General features: G+C 37.2%; 1 protein-coding gene across 1 annotated transcript; it reads left to right on the forward strand.

The window, feature by feature from the left end:
- The first annotated feature begins 369 nt into the window (after window positions 1-369).
- On the forward strand, window positions 370-16,529 carry LOC108271481 (myosin-7). The gene is made up of 39 exons (XM_017479059.3): window positions 370-977; window positions 1,202-1,271; window positions 1,473-1,681; window positions 1,794-1,937; window positions 2,033-2,189; window positions 2,338-2,365; window positions 2,556-2,658; window positions 3,340-3,432; window positions 3,520-3,583; window positions 3,691-3,789; window positions 3,902-4,005; window positions 4,200-4,338; window positions 5,729-5,847; window positions 5,961-6,110; window positions 6,227-6,397; window positions 6,497-6,806; window positions 6,896-6,981; window positions 7,237-7,442; window positions 9,152-9,275; window positions 9,380-9,516; window positions 9,598-9,853; window positions 9,955-10,197; window positions 10,281-10,457; window positions 12,017-12,162; window positions 12,250-12,340; window positions 12,415-12,804; window positions 12,947-13,073; window positions 13,160-13,278; window positions 13,363-13,559; window positions 13,674-13,857; window positions 13,948-14,113; window positions 14,197-14,321; window positions 14,461-14,769; window positions 14,865-15,068; window positions 15,177-15,473; window positions 15,558-15,662; window positions 15,759-15,854; window positions 15,943-16,077; window positions 16,412-16,529. The coding sequence occupies exons 3-39, from the start codon at window positions 1,481-1,483 to the stop codon at window positions 16,430-16,432; spliced, it is 5,823 nt and encodes a 1,940-aa protein (XP_017334548.1). The 5' UTR covers window positions 370-977; window positions 1,202-1,271; window positions 1,473-1,480; the 3' UTR covers window positions 16,433-16,529.
- Window positions 16,530-20,067: the final 3,538 nt, after the last annotated feature.

The following is a 20,067-nucleotide window of genomic DNA, read 5'->3' on the forward strand; positions in this document are numbered from 1 at the left end:
CTTTTACATTAGCTTTCACTGGCTCTGACCACAGCTTTACTAATATGGGTGTGCCACTGTGTTTGGAGAAACCTGTGCTACTCAATCAAACATTGTCACCCGCCTGGAATGTTACAGGGTTTATCTGTATACTCAAGGACAAAGGAGCGGAGATAACAAAGCGCCAATGAGATGAGGAATCATTTCAACAGTTGCTGATGGCCCTCGATTCCTGCTAACAGCTGTTAACTATGACAGATATCTAAAGGCATCTGAGACATGCAGCAATGTTTTTATTTTCCTGTGTAAGTCATTATTTGATCAGGGGATGAGTCACTGTCTAAATACATTACAGTAGTCATGTGAAAGAAAAGGCTGGATTTTGCTTGTAATAAAATCATCTTTATTCCAGTTTTGCTTAAATACAATGTGTAAGAAACTTTAATTATTTTAAAGGTGTTATCTACAGAGATTAGTATAGGAAGGCATGGCATGAATCATTTGACATGTTCTGCATTCGGTGTTAAGTAATTCTTTAGTTTAAAATGTAAAAAGACGCTCTGCACTCATAACTTGAGTACATCAGTTTACAAAAACAGATCTTACTGATTGTAGCACCATGAGTGTCCTAGCATTGGGATATCACAGTCTGAAAATAAACAAATCATTTCAACAAAAATAAAACTCATGTACAAAATATAAAATATAATATAATATATAAAATATACACCGTTCTCTATGTATTCATGTTAAATATCCTTTGGTTTCCATTATGGGTTGGTTGTTGGCACAAATCTGACCACCCTCACCCTTCTCTCCATGCACACGTCCACCATAATGTGGAAAAGTCAGTGTACCCCACCCACCTGCAGTTTAATCAAACAAAATAGCCCTCCTACCTAACAATGCCAAATGCCTTATTTAGAGGGAGCGTGCTTTATAAAAGAGGGAGATGATGACCTGGACATTGCTGATTTCTGAACTTCAACCATCCAGAGGTAAACATACCTTTTAGTAGCAGCTTTTAATATTAGTATTGCTCATTATCTTAGAACTGTTGAGGTGTCACAATCCTAAATGATTCGGTTTAATGTAAAGCAAATGCAACATATTTTCATCACATTAAACTTTGGTGGAAAAAAAGTTTTGAACGGTGCCTAATTTCAAAAGCCATGAACTGGCTATGGTATAAAGCTAACAAGCATACTTCTATGTCATTCAGATTTTTTTCTAACTGCCTGCTTCCAGAGTGACAACAACATCCATTTTTGCTAAGAGGGTAAACAACAGAGGTAAGCACTAACAATCTGTATGCTTGAAGTGACTTCGTGCTTTTGGCAATGCTGTCTAAAGCAATGCGAGTTAAAAAACTAGTTACAGTTTAGTGCTTTATATATATATATATATATATATATATATATATTTACAAATGCACTTAGACTGACTTTGGTTCTGATACATATAAACTAAAGCTTGGCATATTTGATAAATAGGCTAAAAGATGTCGGATGCTCAGATGGCAGAGTTTGGGGCTGCAGCCTCATTCCTGAGAAAGTCAGAATTAGAGCGTCTTGAGGCCCAAACTCGGGCCTTTGACATGAAAAGGGCATGTTTTGTTCCTGATCCAGAAGAAGAATATGTTAAAGGAACAATTATCAGTCGTGATGGAGACAAAGTTACTTGTGAGACTGAGAAAGGAAAGGTAAGCATTTACTGAGAGGCATTGTGTTCTTTGTTTAAAAAATAAAAATAATAATGAAAAAGTACTATAAAACACAACAGCCGACAAAAATGTAATATGCTCTTGCATGCAGACTGTGACTGTCAAGGAAGCTGACATTCACCCTCAGAACCCGCCAAAGTTCGATAAAATTGAGGACATGGCAATGTTCACCTTCCTGCATGAACCTGCCGTGCTGTTTAACCTCAAAGAGCGTTACGCAGCCTGGATGATCTATGTGAGTTATGCATGTGAAGTTCTCCACTCATATGAACTATATATTTTATGTTGAATGGCTCTGAATTGAGTAAACATTTGTTTCCTTCTCTACAGACCTACTCAGGACTTTTCTGTGTAACTATCAACCCCTACAAGTGGCTGCCAGTGTACAACCAGGAAGTTGTCATTGCCTACAGAGGCAAGAAGAGGAGTGAAGCTCCTCCTCACATCTTCTCCATTTCTGATAATGCCTACCAGTACATGCTTGCAGGTAAATATGACCTATTATTCCGAGTTCAATGTTCAAATAAAAATGTATTTAATTTAAATTCCTGATCCTTTTTTTCCCCTTGATTGATATGTATTGTTAACAACTAAATGTATTTGATGTGCTGAGCTCAGATTTACCTTTATTTTAGACAGGGAAAACCAGTCTATTCTTATCACGTAAGTCTACCCCTTTTTGAGAAACTGTGATATAATATATATATAAAATATATAATATAACTATTTAAATATCAAGACATTTTTAATGTCTGTCTATGAAGCCTATTATTATTGGCGTTTTTTAAAGGATATTATTGTTATATTTTTAATTATAAATAGATTTTGTACTAAAAAATGAAACTTTTCATAGTGGAGAATCTGGTGCTGGGAAGACTGTGAACACCAAGAGAGTCATCCAGTACTTCGCCAGCATCGCAGCTGGAGGTTTTAAGAGGGATCCCAATGACAAGAGGGTGAATGAAACATTCTGTCATATTTCAATCAGTGAGACAGGTTTCCACACAAATCTCTCAATGAATCACAAATTAATTTAACAGTACCAATTCTCACCTTTAGAAAACTTTGAACAGTTCTTAATGAGAAGTTAGAAGCAACATTTGTTAACTATTATATAACAGTTAAATCTGGTCCACTAATTTGATTGGTTGAGCAGCGTTCCAAGAGTGCTTATATTTGTATAACCAAACTGCGAGGTTTCACTGTGTGTATCACTCCACTCGTCTGTGTTCGGCACATAAAATTCCACTTCCTACAGTAGTTTGAAACCATTATTACAGTAGAGTCCGTGAAATAATCAGAAGACATGACAAATGACAAATTGTTCATGAATGTAACTTTTGACTTAAATATGAAAGGCTGTGATTGGCTACAGTACCCCGGCTTCATACATACACCGAATCATAGCTGTGCCGTTATTCAATATAACCACAGTCTTGCTTGTACGATATTGTTCAAGTATTCAAATGATTTATGGGAAGGATGGAATTGATAAGCACCTTGATCAAAGCTTTGTTCCTCAGTCACTATTCAAATGTTTACTGAATGTGAAAATTAACATAGCATGACATTTTGAATCTGATGTTTTTCACACATGAACTAAAACACACAATTTCACTTTTATCATCTCTTTTTAGGGTACTCTGGAGGATCAAATTATCCAGTGTAACCCTGCTCTGGAGGCTTTTGGAAATGCCAAGACCATCAGAAATGACAACTCATCCAGATTTGTAAGTTTAATAATTGCTTGTAAGGACTATTATCATGTCTAACTTCAGAAGAAAAAGGGATGAACCAATGTTTACCTTTTCAAATAGGGCAAGTTTATCCGGATCCACTTTGGTGCCACTGGAAAACTAGCCTCTGCTGATATCGAGACATGTATTACCATTTTTTTATTACAAAAAAAAATCAAACACTCAATCTGTTTTTTTAATATGAGTATAATAATTTGTTCACTGTTTGTCTTGTTATTCTGGCTGATACAGATCTTTTAGAGAAGTCCCGTGTGACCTTCCAGCTCAAAGCTGAGAGAGATTACCATATCTTCTATCAGATCTTGTCTCAGAAGAAACCTGAGCTGCTAGGTCAGCAAGAAATATCAATACTAATAATGCATTCTACACAGTTCAATACATATACTCTATACATACATAACTATTACAAAACTATCTTTCTCTCTTTTTTCATCTTTGACAGAAATGCTGCTTATTACTGCTAACCCTTATGATTACGCCTTCATCTCCCAAGGAGAGACTCAAGTAGCCTCTATTAGTGATGCTGATGAGCTGATGGCTACTGATGTATGTAAAAAAAAAAAAAAATCCAAAACCAAAGTTTCATAATTATGAATTATATTGTAACAAGATGTTAACTGTAGGTTCCTAATGGCAAGTATATTCAATTTTAACTCTATGGTCTATGCTGAGGTTCTTGAGCAGCATGAGTCAAGCTGACATACTTGTATTTAAGGGAGACACTCCACTTTTTCCTGTAGGAAGCTTTTGATGTGCTGGGCTTCACCCAAGAGGAAAAGAACAGCATCTATAAGCTGACTGGTGCCATCATGCACTATGGCAACATGAAGTTCAAGCAGAAACAGAGAGAGGAGCAGGCTGAGGCTGACGGCACTGAGGGTATATCTTCATACACCAATAAATGCATTGTTTACATTTTGGTAAAATCAATTACACTTTCTCTAATTACAGGTTTTCTAATATACTAATCTCTACAAAGGGACTCAAGGATTAGTAATTTACCAACTCATTAGTAATCTACAAACTCTTAAAAACATATACAGAAGCACATTACTGCTACGCAAGTCCCCATCAGCATCTTGGTATTACAAGAAAACATCTCATTATTCTGAGAAAAGCATCTTGTTAGTACAAAGAAACATCTCATTATCTCAAAAATTTTAATTTATGCTTGGCTTAAACCACAATGAGATGTTAATGCCACCGAGCGCTGTAGATACTATTGTCATATGCATATTACAAAGAATTCTCAAATCCCAGTGTTTATACAGATGCTTGTGCCATATATCAAAAACAATACAGCCTGCATCGACGTCCATTCCTGCATCTCAACTCCACAAGGATATATATTTTTTTTTTAATAAAAGCTTGACAGTGTTTTGGGCATGTAATAATAATTCCAGCCTGTAGACATTTTTGCATCTCTATAAACACTGATTTAAGAGATTTAAGAGTCCTTCGTAATGTGCATACACTAATGATAATACCGCACACACTGCTCAGTGACATTTCAATTTCATTGTAGTTTAAGACAAGCATTGACTATGACATATGACTAATTATGTAAAATGTGTTATATGTCAGAACCTCAACTGGTAACCATGTAGGCTATATTGTAATAACAATGTTATGTTGCTTGAATAACATATTTATTTCATAATAAAGACATGCTGTTCTTGTAATAAAGATATGCTTTTCTCATAATAACAAGATGCCCTTCTATTAATAAAATATATGCTTTTCTTGTAATAACAATATGTTTTCTTGAAGCAACAAGATGCTTTTCTTGTAATAGCGAGATGCTGATGCAGATTTTTTTTTCTTGCATGGCAGCAATGTGCTTCTGTAAGCATATACTATATGTAAGTTGGATATGATTATTTCTATTAATTCAATTCAATTTTATTTTAAAATGTTTGAATTAAGAAGTCTTGAAAATGAAGTTTAAGCTACATGTGTGACTTCAATTCATTTTTACAGTTAAAATTTAGGATGGATTCACTTCTTAGTCAACTAGATTTATGCTGATAGAAAAAAAAAGTTTATTAGCAAATTAGAATGATAGTAAGCAATCCAACTTGCATTCATTACTTGTTAGGAGTCTAGCTTACCCAGAGAAGTGTAGGCCCTTGTAGTGTAGGCACAATACGTACCTAGTAAAGCTGACCGCATAGCAATTCCCACCGCTTGAGAAGCAGCCATGACAAGAGTGCACTCAGATTATTCAAGTCAGAAATGTATGATTAATAATGGGTATGATCCATTTCAGATGCTGACAAAGCAGCTTATCTAATGGGCCTGAATTCCGCTGATCTCATCAAGTCTTTGTGTCACCCCAGAGTCAAAGTAGGAAATGAGTGGGTCACAAAGGGCCAGAATGTCCAGCAGGTTATAAATGAATGATATCATAAATAATGAATGATATGAATATACATACAATATAGAAGGCTATCATCGAAATATTATTTCTGTAAAGAATTCATATATATTCTGTACTATAGGTATACTATGCTACTGGAGCTTTGTCAAAGGCAGTATATGAGAAGATGTTCCTTTGGATGGTTATTAGAATTAACCAATCTCTGGACACCAAGCAGCCTCGCCAGTACTTCATTGGTGTGCTGGATATCGCTGGATTTGAGATCTTTGATGTACGTTTTCTTGTACAAATTTATTTTCCTCCTACAAATTTCTACTGCCAGAGAGCTTTATATCAGTATTTATGAGGAGTGCATCATTATTACTTACTGCATGTTTTCCTTAACAGTTCAACACCTTTGAGCAGCTGTGCATCAACTTCACTAATGAGAAGTTGCAGCAGTTTTTCAACCACCACATGTTTGTGCTGGAGCAAGAAGAATACAAGAAAGAGGGTATTGAGTGGACATTCATTGACTTTGGCATGGACTTGCAGGCTTGTATTGATCTCATTGAAAAGGTGAGGCATGGAATTTGAGCTAACAACTTGATTTCACAAACTTGGTTTATTAGTTTAGAAATAAGATAAACTCATGCTTTTTCGTTGTTGTCTCTGTAGCCTATGGGTATCATGTCCATCCTTGAAGAGGAGTGTATGTTCCCCAAAGCCAGTGATTCCACATTCAAAGCTAAGCTTTACGACAATCACTTGGGCAAATCTGCTAACTTCCAGAAACCCAGGATTGTGAAGGGTAAACCAGAGGCTCACTTTTCACTAATTCATTATGCTGGCACTGTTGACTACAACATTAACAACTGGCTGGTGAAGAACAAGGATCCACTCAATGAAACTGTTGTGGGGCTGTACCAGAAGTCCACCATGAAATTGCTTGCTAATCTTTTTGCGAATTATGCTGGTGCTGACTCAGGTAAGATGACTCAGATAGCTGAGGAATGTATTACTATTTCCTAGTCATCATGCATTTTGTTCTAATCATGTGCCATTTTATTCTAATAGCCATCACAGAAGGAAGTGCAGGTGGGAAAACAAAGGAAAAGAAGAAAAAAGGGTCTTCTTTCCAGACTGTGTCTGCCCTCCATAGGGTGAGATAAGTTGTATAAATCAAAAAACCTCAGAACAATACACAGCTGAACATTTTGACATACAGTGGCTATATTGATATGAGGTACAATTACATAACCAAATCAGTACTTTGTCATTTTACAGTAGTTTGCAGGACTGTTTAAAAACAGACAAAAAGTTTTTCTTTTAATGCTAGCCTTAACTTTTTATACAAATTAAGTCATGTGAATTCTTATAACTTTGCAAGTGTGAGACTGTGCATATTCCATCTTTAGGAGAATTTAAACAAGCTGATGACCAACCTGAGATCAACTCATCCTCATTTTGTGCGCTGCATCATCCCCAATGAGACAAAGACTCCTGGGGCCATGGAGAATCCTCTAGTGATGCACCAGCTGCGCTGTAACGGTGTGCTGGAGGGCATCAGAATCTGCAGAAAGGGCTTCCCCAACAGGATCCTCTATGGTGACTTCAAGCAAAGGTAACATGTTATAGCATAAAGAAGTTACTAGCAAGTTGAATTCCCTACTTGCTGAAATTCTGTACAGTTGCACAAAGTATATACATTTTGCTCATACACAGTCTCCTCCGAAAGGCCCTTTTTTCCTACTATAATACACTGAAGACATTTGGGTTTGAGATTAAAAGATGAATATGAGACAGTAAATCAGAATTTTAACTTTCAGTACCTGATATGTACATCTAAATGTGTTAAACAACTTAGAACATGGCACCATTTGTTTGAATCTACCCATTTTTCAAGTGATTAAAAATATTGGAACATGTGACTGAAAGATATTTCTTGTTGCCCAGGTGTGCCCTGTTAGATTGATTTTTTAAAAACAGTTAATAGCTCTGAATGTCTATTCTTGACTTGAGCTGTGGGTTTCAGTTGTGAAGACTGCATTTGTTGTTAAAAAGGGTAAACCGACATGAAGACCAGAGAGCGGTCTATGGGAGAAAAGCAAGCCATTTTGAAGCTGAGAAAAGAAGGAAAATTTATCAGAGCTATTGCGCAAGCATTGGGCATAGCCAAAACAACAATTTAGAATGTCCTGAAAAAGAAGGAAACCACTGGTGTCACCAGACACTGAACAGGTTGGTTAGGGGAAACAACAGCAGTTGATGACAAAAACATTGTGAGAGCTGTGAAGAAAAACCCAAACTGACAACATTCATTGATATCACCAACAACCTCCACAGGGCAAGGGTGACGATATCACAATCCACCATTCGAAAAGACTTTGAGAGCAGAAATATAGAGGCCACACCATCTTGATGCAAACCACTCATGAGCAGTAAGCATCAGAAGGCCAGATTGGAATTTGTAAAGAAATATAGAGTTCTGAAACCAAGATAAATCTCTAAAAAAGTGATGGAAAGGCCAAAGTGTGGAGAAAGAATGGATCTGCTCATGATCCAAAATATACAGATTCAGTCGAGCATGGTGGATGTAGTGTTATGGCTTGAGCTTGCATGGCTGCTTCTAGAACGGGCTCATCAATCTTTATTGATGATGTGACTCATGATGGTAGCAGCAGAATGTGTTCAGTCTACAGAAACATTCTGTATACTTTTGCTGACTTAAAAATTGGGTGATCTTCCACCAAAGATGCCATGTTCTAAGTTGGTTAACACATCTAGATATAAATATCAGGAATTGAAAGCTGAAATTCTGATCTATTTTCTCATATTCATCTTTTGATCTATGACCCAAAAAGGACTGGTCTTGTCTTCTAATAAGTTAAGGCTTTGGGTTACTGATCGGAAGGTCAGGGGTTCAAGCCCTAGCAATGCCAAGCTGCCACTGTTGGGCCCTTAACCCTCTCTACTCCAGGGGTGCCATATCATGGCTGACCCTGCTCTCTGACCCCAGCTTCCTGACAGGTTGGGGTATGCAAAGGGAACAATTTCACTGTGCTCTACTGTATATGTGACCAATAAAGACTCATTATCATATCATCAGCATATAAATACTTCATAAGAGAAAAAATGTTGCACATGTGGATCCTTTTAGTTGTCAACACCAATTGATTTATATCTTGGGGCATGAATACATCTGCAAATTACAAGTAGAATTAATTAATTTACGTATAACAATTGTAATAATTGTGCATAAACGCATAGCCTATAAGATATTCTTAAATACCTGAATATTTCTAATTATTTCTTAAACAATTTTTTTTGCAGATATCGTATTTTGAATCCTGCTGCTATTCCTGAAGGGCAATTCATTGACAGTAGGAAGGGAGCTGAGAAATTGTTGGGTTCATTGGACATTGACCATAATCAGTACAAGTTTGGACACACTAAGGTTCAATACAATGAGTCATATTAGTTTTGCAATACTACTTTAAAGCTAAAGTCATTTTACAGTAAATAAAATCGAGTATGCATATTGAGATGCTGTTATTCTAGGTGTTCTTCAAGGCTGGTCTCCTGGGTCTTCTTGAAGAGATGAGAGATGATCGTCTTGCCCTAATCATCACTCGTTTTCAGGCTTGTGCTAGGGGGCTTCTCTCAAGAGTTGAGTTCCAGAAGATGGTTGAACGCAGGTAAGACTCTACATTGTGCTAATAATTCTCAAGGCATTTTCCATAACTTCAAAAAATATGTTAACATTTAGTGAATTGCAGGGATGCTTTGCTTGTGATCCAGTGGAATGTCCGTGCTTTCATGGGTGTCAAGAATTGGCCCTGGATGAAACTGTACTTCAAGATTAAACCCCTGTTAAGGTCAGCTGAAGCAGAGAAAGAGATGGCCAACATGAAGGAAGAATTCCTGAAATTAAAAGAGGCTTATGCTAAATCTGAAGCCCGCAGAAAAGAACTTGAGGAGAAAATGGTCACACTTCTCCAAGAGAAAAATGACCTGCAACTCCAAGTCCAGGCTGTGAGTTTGTGGTTTGAAAATAGATGTGGAAATCATGCAGTTGTCACTTTCAGGAGACCAGAATTCAACATTTTACATGAATTACTTTTTTTTTTAAACAGGAGCAAGACAATCTTTGTGATGCTGAAGAGCGATGTGAAGGTCTGATTAAGAACAAGATCCAACTTGAAGCAAAATGCAAAGAGTTGACTGAGAGACTGGAAGATGAAGAAGAAATGAATGCTGAATTGACAGCTAAGAAGAGAAAGCTGGAGGATGAATGCTCTGAACTGAAGAAAGATATTGATGATCTGGAACTTACTCTGGCCAAAGTGGAGAAGGAGAAGCATGCCACTGAGAATAAGGTTTAGGTTTACTTTAAATAAGCTTGAAACAATTTAGAGTAATGTGTTTTGGAGACCTTCAACAAAGTATATTTCTTTTACAGGTTAAAAACCTGACTGAGGAAATGGCAGCTCTTGATGAAATCATTGCCAGGCTGACCAAGGAGAAGAAAGCTCTCCAGGAAGCTCATCAGCAAACACTGGATGATCTGCAGAGTGAGGAGGACAAAGTCAACACTCTGACTAAAGCCAAAGCTAAACTGGAGCAGCAAGTTGATGATGTTAGTACTTGTTACATAGTTATGGGTATGAAATCATGGCTTAATTTGTAAATATGCAGGTCCCGGAACACTAAGAGGGTAGTGATTCGGCAAGTCGGGAGGCACGCGGAAGCTCCCGGTCCCCAAACTTACAGACACGTAAAAGTGCTTCTGGAATCTCACATAGCTAACGATATTCAATGCTGATAGGTAGGCCTATGTAATTGATTACACTGGTATACGACATAAGAAGTTTTTAGTAGTGAGTATTCTCAGTACAAAGGAAAACATTTGTGGATCGCACATTCCATCAGTTTATCAAAACAGAACCGTAGGCCTACTGTGCTGTCACCTCAGATAGCTACAAAGCACATTTGCCCAAAGTACTTCGAAAACAAAGCTACGTTTCATACAGTAGGCCTACTTACAACATTAACTGCTCAACATAACTAAGAAAAAATGACTTACCTAACACAAAATATTCCACAAAGCTGTCGTGTCCTCTTCCTCTTCCCTGTGTCGTGTTTGGCTTTGAGTGTCTGTTGCGGTCCCGTGTCCCTTACGTATCCATGAGTGCACAAATGGTTCAGGATTGAACTTTGTAAGTGGTAGGCCCATGATGTTCAAAAACATCAGAGACAAGATGGTGGGAATGAGAAGATGCATGCTGCGAGCTACAAATGAGATTCATTTTGGAGAATGCCCACTCGCACTCCACTCGTGATTGGTATGGTATTCACAGGCGCCAATAACTGCCTCAGTCCTTCAGGAACTTTTTGTGTATTTGAGTCCCTGTACTTCCTAAAAGCCCAAATGACTGTAAATAGCTGTTAACTCCATTTAATTTGTGGCAATCACTTTCAAAGCCTTTCAAGAGTCAAGATTTTATTCAAGATTTGATTTGTTTCATACACAGTTATATACAGTATATAACTTGTAGTGAAGTGAAAAGCCATGCACAAGTTCACAACCTTTAGTCTCCTTGTAAGCGGTTCTAAAAACCTTTCACAATCAGGCTAGAATTATCACTGCTAGTCATGGTAACGGTCACCAAACTGCTTCATCAGTGACCCAATGCCGCTCGCGCTCTTGGACTCTTGCCTTTTTAGTATTTTGGTCCATTTTGTCATTGTCGTTGATTGTGTTATTAAAAAATGTTGTTAATGATAACTGCTTTCTTTTCGCCATGACGCACTCTATAATGCATGCTACGTGACTGTAAGCTTCGCTTTATGACAATGAACTCAGGTGAACTTTGAACTTGAAATAATTATGTTATGTGAAAGAGATTATTGATTTACTATTAGCAATATTTGAGCACCGGGAATATAAGATTTGCATTTTTATTGCAGTTTTTTTTGGTGTTCTATTTTACTTTTGGTGAATTAAAAACCAAAACTATTTGTTTTGATAATATTGCTACATGAGACTTTAAACATCCAGCTGCAGAGGCGGCGGATCCACATAAACAGGTTACAGAACACAGGTGTGATACATTTTAGAGCTGCCGGATCATGTTCTCACTAAACCAGATGTAATACAATATAGTACAATTTTTTTAAATACTATTTTTTTTCCAGCTTGAGGGATCACTGGAACAGGAAAAGAAGTTACGCATGGACCTTGAGAGGGCTAAGAGAAAACTTGAAGGAGACTTAAAATTGACTCAGGAGAATATTATGGACCTGGAAAATGATAAGCAACAGCTGGAGGAGAGGCTGAAAAAGTAAGTTGCTAACAATAACCATGGAATAATAATGGAACAATAAGCTACTACTAAATATCTATGTATGTATGTTTTTCAAACCCACAGAAAAGATTTTGAGATCAGCCAACTCAACAGCAAAATTGAGGATGAGCAAGCAATGGCAGCCCAACTTCAAAAGAAACTTAAAGAGCTGCAGGTAATCTGATACCTCACGAGATAGTGACTTTTCTAATTCTGCCTGCTTTGCTTACCATAAAATCATATATTTAGGCTCGTATTGAAGAGCTAGAAGAAGAGCTGGAGGCTGAGAGAGCAGCTCGTGCCAAGATTGAGAAACAAAGGGCAGATTTGGCAAGGGAACTGGAGGAGATCAGTGAGAGGCTGGAGGAGGCTGGTGGAGCCACTGTTGCCCAGATTGAAATGAACAAGAAGAGAGAGGCTGAGTTCCAGAAACTGCGCAGAGACCTTGAAGAGTCCACCCTGCAACATGAGGCCACTGCTGCAACTCTAAGAAAGAAACATGCTGATAGTGTGGCAGATCTGGGAGAACAGATTGACAACCTTCAGAGAGTGAAGCAGAAACTTGAGAAGGAGAAGAGTGAACTGAGACTGGAGCTGGATGATGTGGTCTCCAACATGGAGCAGATTGTTAAATCCAAGGTATTAATGAATAATTATGTACGGTGCATACAGACATGTATATTTTATCTTTAAGAGGAGCACACCAAAATGTGTTGAGTATACAGGGCTTTTTTGCCCTTTTTGTTTCCATAATATTGATTTTCTTTATTCTTTGGTCTAGACAAACCTTGAAAAGATGTGCCGGACTCTCGAGGACCAGATGACTGAATATAGGACTAAATTTGAGGAAGGACAACGCAGCATCAATGACTTTAGCATGCAGAAATCTAAATTGCTAACAGAGAATGGTAAGGACTAAGCTAAGGAATGAGGGGGTGTGTTCTAAGTGTTATGTATAACACACACATGTAACTGAAATCAATCTGTAATCAAGGGGAACTCACAAGACAATTGGAAGAGAAAGATTCCTTGGTGTCTCAGCTGACCAGAAGCAAGCAGTCCTTTACCCAACAGATTGAGGATCTCAAGAGACAACTTGAAGAGGAAGTGAAGGTATTTCTAAAGCTGATGCTTCAAAACCTTTCACACAGTACAAAATTAAAAACAACCAACCAACCAAAACACTTTTTTTTCCAGGCTAAGAATGCCCTGGCTCATGCAGTGCAGTCGGCTCGTCATGATTCTGACCTGCTCAGAGAGCAGTATGAAGAGGAGCAGGAGGCTAAGGCTGAACTGCAGCGCAGTCTCTCCAAAGCAAACTCTGAGGTAGCTCAGTGGAGGACCAAGTATGAAACCGATGCAATCCAGAGAACAGAAGAGCTGGAGGATGCAAAGTAAGAAATCAGAAACCATCAAAATCTTCATTTTTGCATGTAGTGATTTTTCATGTTAAGAAATGGATGATGTTAAAAAAAATCTACTGAAACATTTGCTGTACTGGCATGTAGAAAGAAACTTGCTCAGCGTCTGCAAGATGCAGAAGAAGCTGTGGAAGCTGTAAATGCCAAGTGCTCTTCTTTGGAAAAGACCAAACACAGACTGCAGAATGAGATTGAAGATCTCATGGTTGATGTTGAACGATCTAATGCTGCTGCTGCTGCTCTTGACAAGAAACAAAGGAACTTTGACAAGGTTATTATTCAGTTTATTGTAATGTTGGCAGTTTTGTCCTCTGTTCAGAGGTTCTATTTTTGTAAATATGTTTTTGTTGCAATCCACCAGATCCTGGCTGAGTGGAAGCAGAAATATGAAGAGTCGCAGTCTGAGCTGGAGAGCTCCCAAAAAGAGGCCAGATCTCTAAGCACTGAGCTCTTCAAACTGAAGAACTCGTATGAGGAGTCCCTTGATCATCTGGAGACCATGAAAAGGGAGAACAAAAACCTCCAAGGTACCCATGTTTGTTTCAGAGGTCTAGAACATTTGAGTACTAGTTAACATACATTGACAAGCATATTTTTTCCTGATAAACAGAGGAAATTTCTGACCTCACTGAGCAAATTGGTGAGACTGGCAAGAGTATCCATGAACTGGAGAAAATCCGTAAACAGCTGGAGCAGGAAAAGGCAGAAATTCAGAGTGCTCTTGAGGAAGCTGAGGTGCATTATTATTATTGATTACATCATATGTACATCATATACTCTGCAGCTATAGATTTCAATTACAGAATAAAATAGCAACCATGGGATAGTGCATGAAAAAAAAGATTTTAGCTTTGATTGAACTGTGATCTATTAGGCTTCCCTTGAGCATGAAGAAGGAAAGATCTTGCGGGCCCAACTGGAATTCAACCAGGTGAAGGCTGACATTGAACGTAAACTGGCTGAAAAGGATGAGGAGATGGAGCAGGCCAAGAGGAATCACCAAAGAGTGATGGACACCCTGCAAAGCTCTCTAGAGGCTGAGACTCGCAGCAGAAATGAAGCTCTTAGAGTGAAGAAGAAGATGGAGGGAGACTTAAATGAGATGGAGATCCAGCTGAACCAGGCTAACAGGCAGGCTTCAGAGGCTCAGAAACAACTCAAGAGTCTGCATGGACATATTAAGGTACATTTTAAACAAATGTATGATGGAATCTTTGTTTCTAATTACCTGTGTATTCTATAATTCACAGTCTCCTTGTGAATTTTTTTACCTTGTAGGATACTCAGCTGCACCTGGATGATGCTCTCCGTGCTAACGATGATCTCAAAGAGAACATTGCTATTGTGGAGAGACGCAACAATCTAATCCAGGCTGAACTGGATGAACTGAGATCCCTGGTAGAGCAGACCGAGAGAGGCCGCAAACTGGCTGAGCAAGAATTGCTGGATGTCAGTGAGAGGGTTCAGCTACTGCACTCTCAGGTAGTATATAGATTCTTCTTCTTTTTTTCCTCCATAAAATGAAACAAAATAATGTAATAAAATTCAAGTCTACATATGATATGAAGTTAAATTTGTAAACAACTGTAGAACACCAGCTTGCTGAACCAGAAGAAGAAATTAGAGGGAGACACTTCTCAGCTTCAGACTGAGGTAGAGGAGGCTGTCCAAGAGTGCAGGAATGCTGAGGAAAAAGCCAAAAAAGCCATCACTGATGCTGCCATGATGGCAGAAGAGCTGAAGAAGGAGCAGGACACCAGTGCTCACCTGGAGCGCATGAAGAAGAACATGGAGCAGACCATTAAAGATCTCCAGCACCGCCTGGATGAAGCTGAGCAAATTGCCATGAAAGGGGGCAAGAAGCAGGTCCAGAAACTGGAAGCCAGGGTGAGTTCATGAAATTTCTTGATTAACACGGAAATACCACACATTATCTTGAATCTCTACAAAACATTTTGTATATTTTTGTAGGTAAGGGAGCTGGAAAATGAGGTGGAGATAGAGCAGAAAAAAGCCAGTGAATCTGTAAAAGGAATCCGGAAATATGAAAGACGGATCAAGGAGCTTACCTACCAGGTTATTTCTCTTTTCACTGTGCCATTTACTGTATCACCTTCAAAACATGTGAAACAAATTGGATAGAAATTGCTCAAAATAAAAGGGTATTCACAGACTGAAGAAGATCGCAAGAATCTGGCTCGTCTACAAGACCTGGTAGACAAACTGCAGCTGAAAGTCAAGTCCTACAAGAGAACTGCAGAGGAAGCTGTAAGTGCATCAAAATGTATCTGATGCAAACATTTAATATGCATTTGTACTTCCATTTGTTTTTAAATTTTGTGCATACTCTTTACAGGAGGAACAGGCTAACACCCATCTTGGCAAGTTCCGCAAGCTGCAGCATGAGCTGGATGAGGCAGAGGAAAGAGCCGATATTGCAGAGTCTCAGGTCAACAAGCTTAGAGCGAAGAGCCGTGACGTAAGCTCCAAAGTAAGTTCTCTTATCATCCAAATGTTAATGAGTGATAAATCTAATAAAAGGCTCTCGTTTGCTTCATCCTTTTATAATGCACACATTTAATACTGTTGCAAAAGGGTTTTTGTTTTGTCATCGTATATGATTATTGTTTAAAATATTCTAGCCTGTAAAACTGGCTTACTGTACTAATAGTAACTTGACTAAATCAGGAATCTGTTAACAAGGAATTGTAAACATCAAGTCCACATATACAGTAGCCTAACAAATTAGATATTACAGTGTTAAACTGCAAAACAGAGAGAAAATGCACTTTATAACTCCTGCTCGTCTTTATTTCCTCCTACAGAAAGGTCATGATGAAGAGTGAAGAGATCACTTGACTCTCTATAAAAAGCTTGTACACTGTGTTTAGTGCTCTTTGACACCGAATCCTGTAGTTGAATAGAATAAAAATTAGCAATGAACCCTTTTGGCTGTGGTGATGTTTTTTCTGTATTAAAAATGATTCCATAATACTTAACACAAATCAAACGAGAGTAAAGAATTGTTTGTAAATCAGTGCACAATAAAACCATATGTCAAATTAAATACAGCATTTAATTTCAATTATAAATGCAGTACAATGGCTAATGTACTAAAATACTGGAGTACCTCATTAAATATTGTTTAGAATATTGTGTTCTCTAATATTTCTTTCTAGTTTGAAGAAAACACACATTCAATAAACTGAACACATATGTTAAGTATCTACTCTATTTACACTAGCATTTATTTCCTTTTAACCTGTTTTTTTTTTTTAAAAAAATCATATTCACATGATTATTTAGGACACGGTGGCTTATCGGTTAGCATGTTCGCCTCACACCTCCAGGGTTGAGGGTTCGATTCTCGCCCTGTGTGTGCGGTGTTTGCATGCTCTCCCCATGCTGCGGTTTCCTCTGGTTTCATCCCCCAGTCCAAAGACATGCATGGTAGGCTGATTGGCATGTCTAAAGTGTCTGTAGTGTATGAATGGGTGTGTGAATGGTGATTGTGCCCTGCGATGGATTGGCACCCTGTCCAGGGTGTCCCCCACCTTGTGCCCCATGCCCCCTGGGATAGGCCCCAGGTTCCCCGTGACCCAGTAAGGACAAGATGGATGGATGGAGATTATTGTCCAGCTTCACATCATAGTAAGAAATTGCTTACTATGCTTTTTTGCTTAAATTATGAAGCATAATCTGGTGAAACAGATATCAGATGGCACTAATGCTGCCATCAACTGCTGTTTATTTTTCTGTAATGGTAAAGAATAGGGTTGGCTTTATTTTCTAACCCTCAAATGTATTTATGGTGCTACAGATGTATGAAGACTCCTAATGCAATGTTTTGATTATGCATTATATTGCTTGCATGCATGGCATGGTAAAAAAAAAAAAAAAAGCTAAACAAAAGTCATTTAGCTATTTGATAATATAAACACTAATTTCAAAACATTAAAATAAATAAATAAATAAATAAATAAATAAAATAAAGGGTTGATGCGCAATGTAGACAACCTTTTGGAGAGATGTCTGACAGTGTCATACTTTAAAATGAGAATTTTTGGGAACCCAAGTTGTTCATCACAACTTAGCTGTTATTTAATTTTCAGGTTTCTTCTGGTATCATTTGAAATGCAGTTAGAAATGTAATGACATGTAGAAAAGACATGAAGGATTAGCAATGCATTTAAAACTCACTTATTATACTTATTCACTTATAAACCCTTTAAATGTGGATTTTACTTTTTTATTTCAGATTTTCCACAAAATACCTAGAGTTATTAGATTATTTTATTACTTTTTTTTTTTTTTTTGCTTTGTAGCTGGCTGAATGCCAAATTCACTCTATGGCCCAATAAATAAAGGCTTCTACACCCAGGGTATTACATTTCCAACATGAGAGCCATTTGTAGATTTAATCTCTGTCCATCAAAAATGTAATTGTTAGGTAATTGTGGTTATACTGTACTTTCCCTGAGCAAATAAGTACAAGGCACAACTTATTAGCTATCAAATAACTCAGACGTTAGCATAAAAGGAAGTGATTAGGAAATCAACTGAAGATATGTTCATATATTCCATTACTAGTATTAGGTGCTCCAAAGAACTTTTTCAAAATGTTACAAGCTATAAGTTTATTATTAGTTTACTATTAAAACATGGTAATATGTTGTGTAATTAGTTATACCCTTTAGGTCCCTGCTTACAATTGAAAGAAAACATTTAAAAGAAAAAGTTAAAAATTACATTGCACTTAATTTACAAAAGAACATAATAATAATAATAATAATAATAATAATAATAATAATAATAATAATAATAGTGGTAATCATAGTATTTAATTATTTTTTTGTATAAAAACACTAAAATAGTTCAAGTTTACCTAACTGCTCCAGCTAAAAATGTTTTAAAGCGAGGGTTGAAGTTATATAACACAGCCTTATAAATTCCATATAAAACATACTATTACTTATTGGATCTAATTACTAAGCTGCATTAGAATGGTAAAACCTGAGCCAAATATTAGAACATTTTATTTAACATCAAATGTATAACATTGTATATCAAATGATATGACTGGCTTTCTGATGTGATTTTTTTTATTTTATTTATTTATTTATTTTATTAAATACCAATAATTTTTAAAATAATGAAATAGTTTCTTGTATATTGCACTTATTATTAAGGATGAAAACTCAGAAATGCATGTTTTAAAGCAGCAGAGTAATTAATAAGAAGCAACCATAATATTCTACATAAATGTAGAACAAATGATTAAATAATACATTAATAAAGTTAAAAAAGCAAACTTTCTTAAAGTGTCCCAGACATTTATTTATGCAAATTTATCTATGTGATGAACAGACAGAAGAAGGACCTACCTCCCCAAATAAACAGCCTCTGTGTGTGGTCTGTTGGTGGGTATGTGCCATAAAAGGTATGGTGGACATTTTACAGATGGTCAAGGACATGGAGCCATCTTCTTCATTAGTTTGTTCTCTGTTCAGAAGTTGCAGTATCCTGATAGATTCCAAACTTTATATAGTCGGGAGAAAACAACAACAACCATGTTTTACTTATGGGAAAAGAACATGCACTTGAATGTTTTTGTTGGTTGTCTCACCTTAAAAAAATTCCTTCTTTTCTAGCCTGGAAATGGACACACCTGTAAAATAAGCACATTTATATCAGGAGAAACAAGGAGTTGCTGGATGCTTGGAAGGTTACAGCACATCTGAGTTGCCTTGGTGCTGTTCAAGGTGATAAGGAAGCCAATAGGATAGTGTTTATTAGAGGAGGAGTCTGCAATGAGCAGCTGAGAATTTGAGGAGGGGGTGGATTAAAGTTTACATTAACATTATTTCCAACATATTTCCTCTTTTTGGGGGGCAAAATAAAATATTTAGACAATATTTAAACATCAAGTCATTTGAAATAATAATCATTAGCCACATCATTTTAATCCATACAATGGGAATAAGAATCTGAACTTGTGTTAGGACCTGCATTGTTTTCCTACAATTGGCCATGTAACGTTCTATACAGCACACAAGGCTGCCAAAAACTATAAGTAGATACTTTTATTTATGAGCTTGGAGACCTTCACAAGTGGGGCATCTGCTCCAGGCATACAGGACACTAGCTGTCCTTCTCAATCAGCAAATGACACTCAGTAGGAATTTCACAGGTTTATCTTTGAACTCAAGGACAATGGGGGAGAAACAATACAGCGTAAACAATACTCTGACAATGACACTTGTCCTTTGGTCATTGAGCAATAATATCTATACAGTCTTTACAGAATTTTCTCTTAGTAACTAAATTATAAGCATAATGTAATGTAAATCACTGTGTTGTTGTACCTACTCAGTCGAAAACACTGTGTTACATTGTTGTTGATACAACACTGTGTTTACAGTGTTGATCACTATAAAAATCACCACAGATTATTAGGTTGTACAAACCTTATTTTGTTAGT

Source organism: Ictalurus punctatus, chromosome 1, assembly GCF_001660625.3.
Source record: "Ictalurus punctatus breed USDA103 chromosome 1, Coco_2.0, whole genome shotgun sequence".
In the NCBI taxonomy this organism is placed as follows: Eukaryota; Metazoa; Chordata; class Actinopteri; order Siluriformes; family Ictaluridae; genus Ictalurus; species Ictalurus punctatus.

Coding starts and splice junctions, on each gene's coding strand:
- LOC108271481 (XM_017479059.3), top strand. CDS start 1,481: ATGTCGGATGCTCAGATGGCAGAGTTTGGGGCTGCAGCCTCATTCCTG. Junction 2,366..2,555: donor AACCAGTCTATTCTTATCAC/GTAAGTCTACCC, acceptor AACTTTTCATAG/TGGAGAATCTGGTGCTGGGA. Junction 9,276..9,379: donor ACAAGTTTGGACACACTAAG/GTTCAATACAAT, acceptor CTGTTATTCTAG/GTGTTCTTCAAGGCTGGTCT.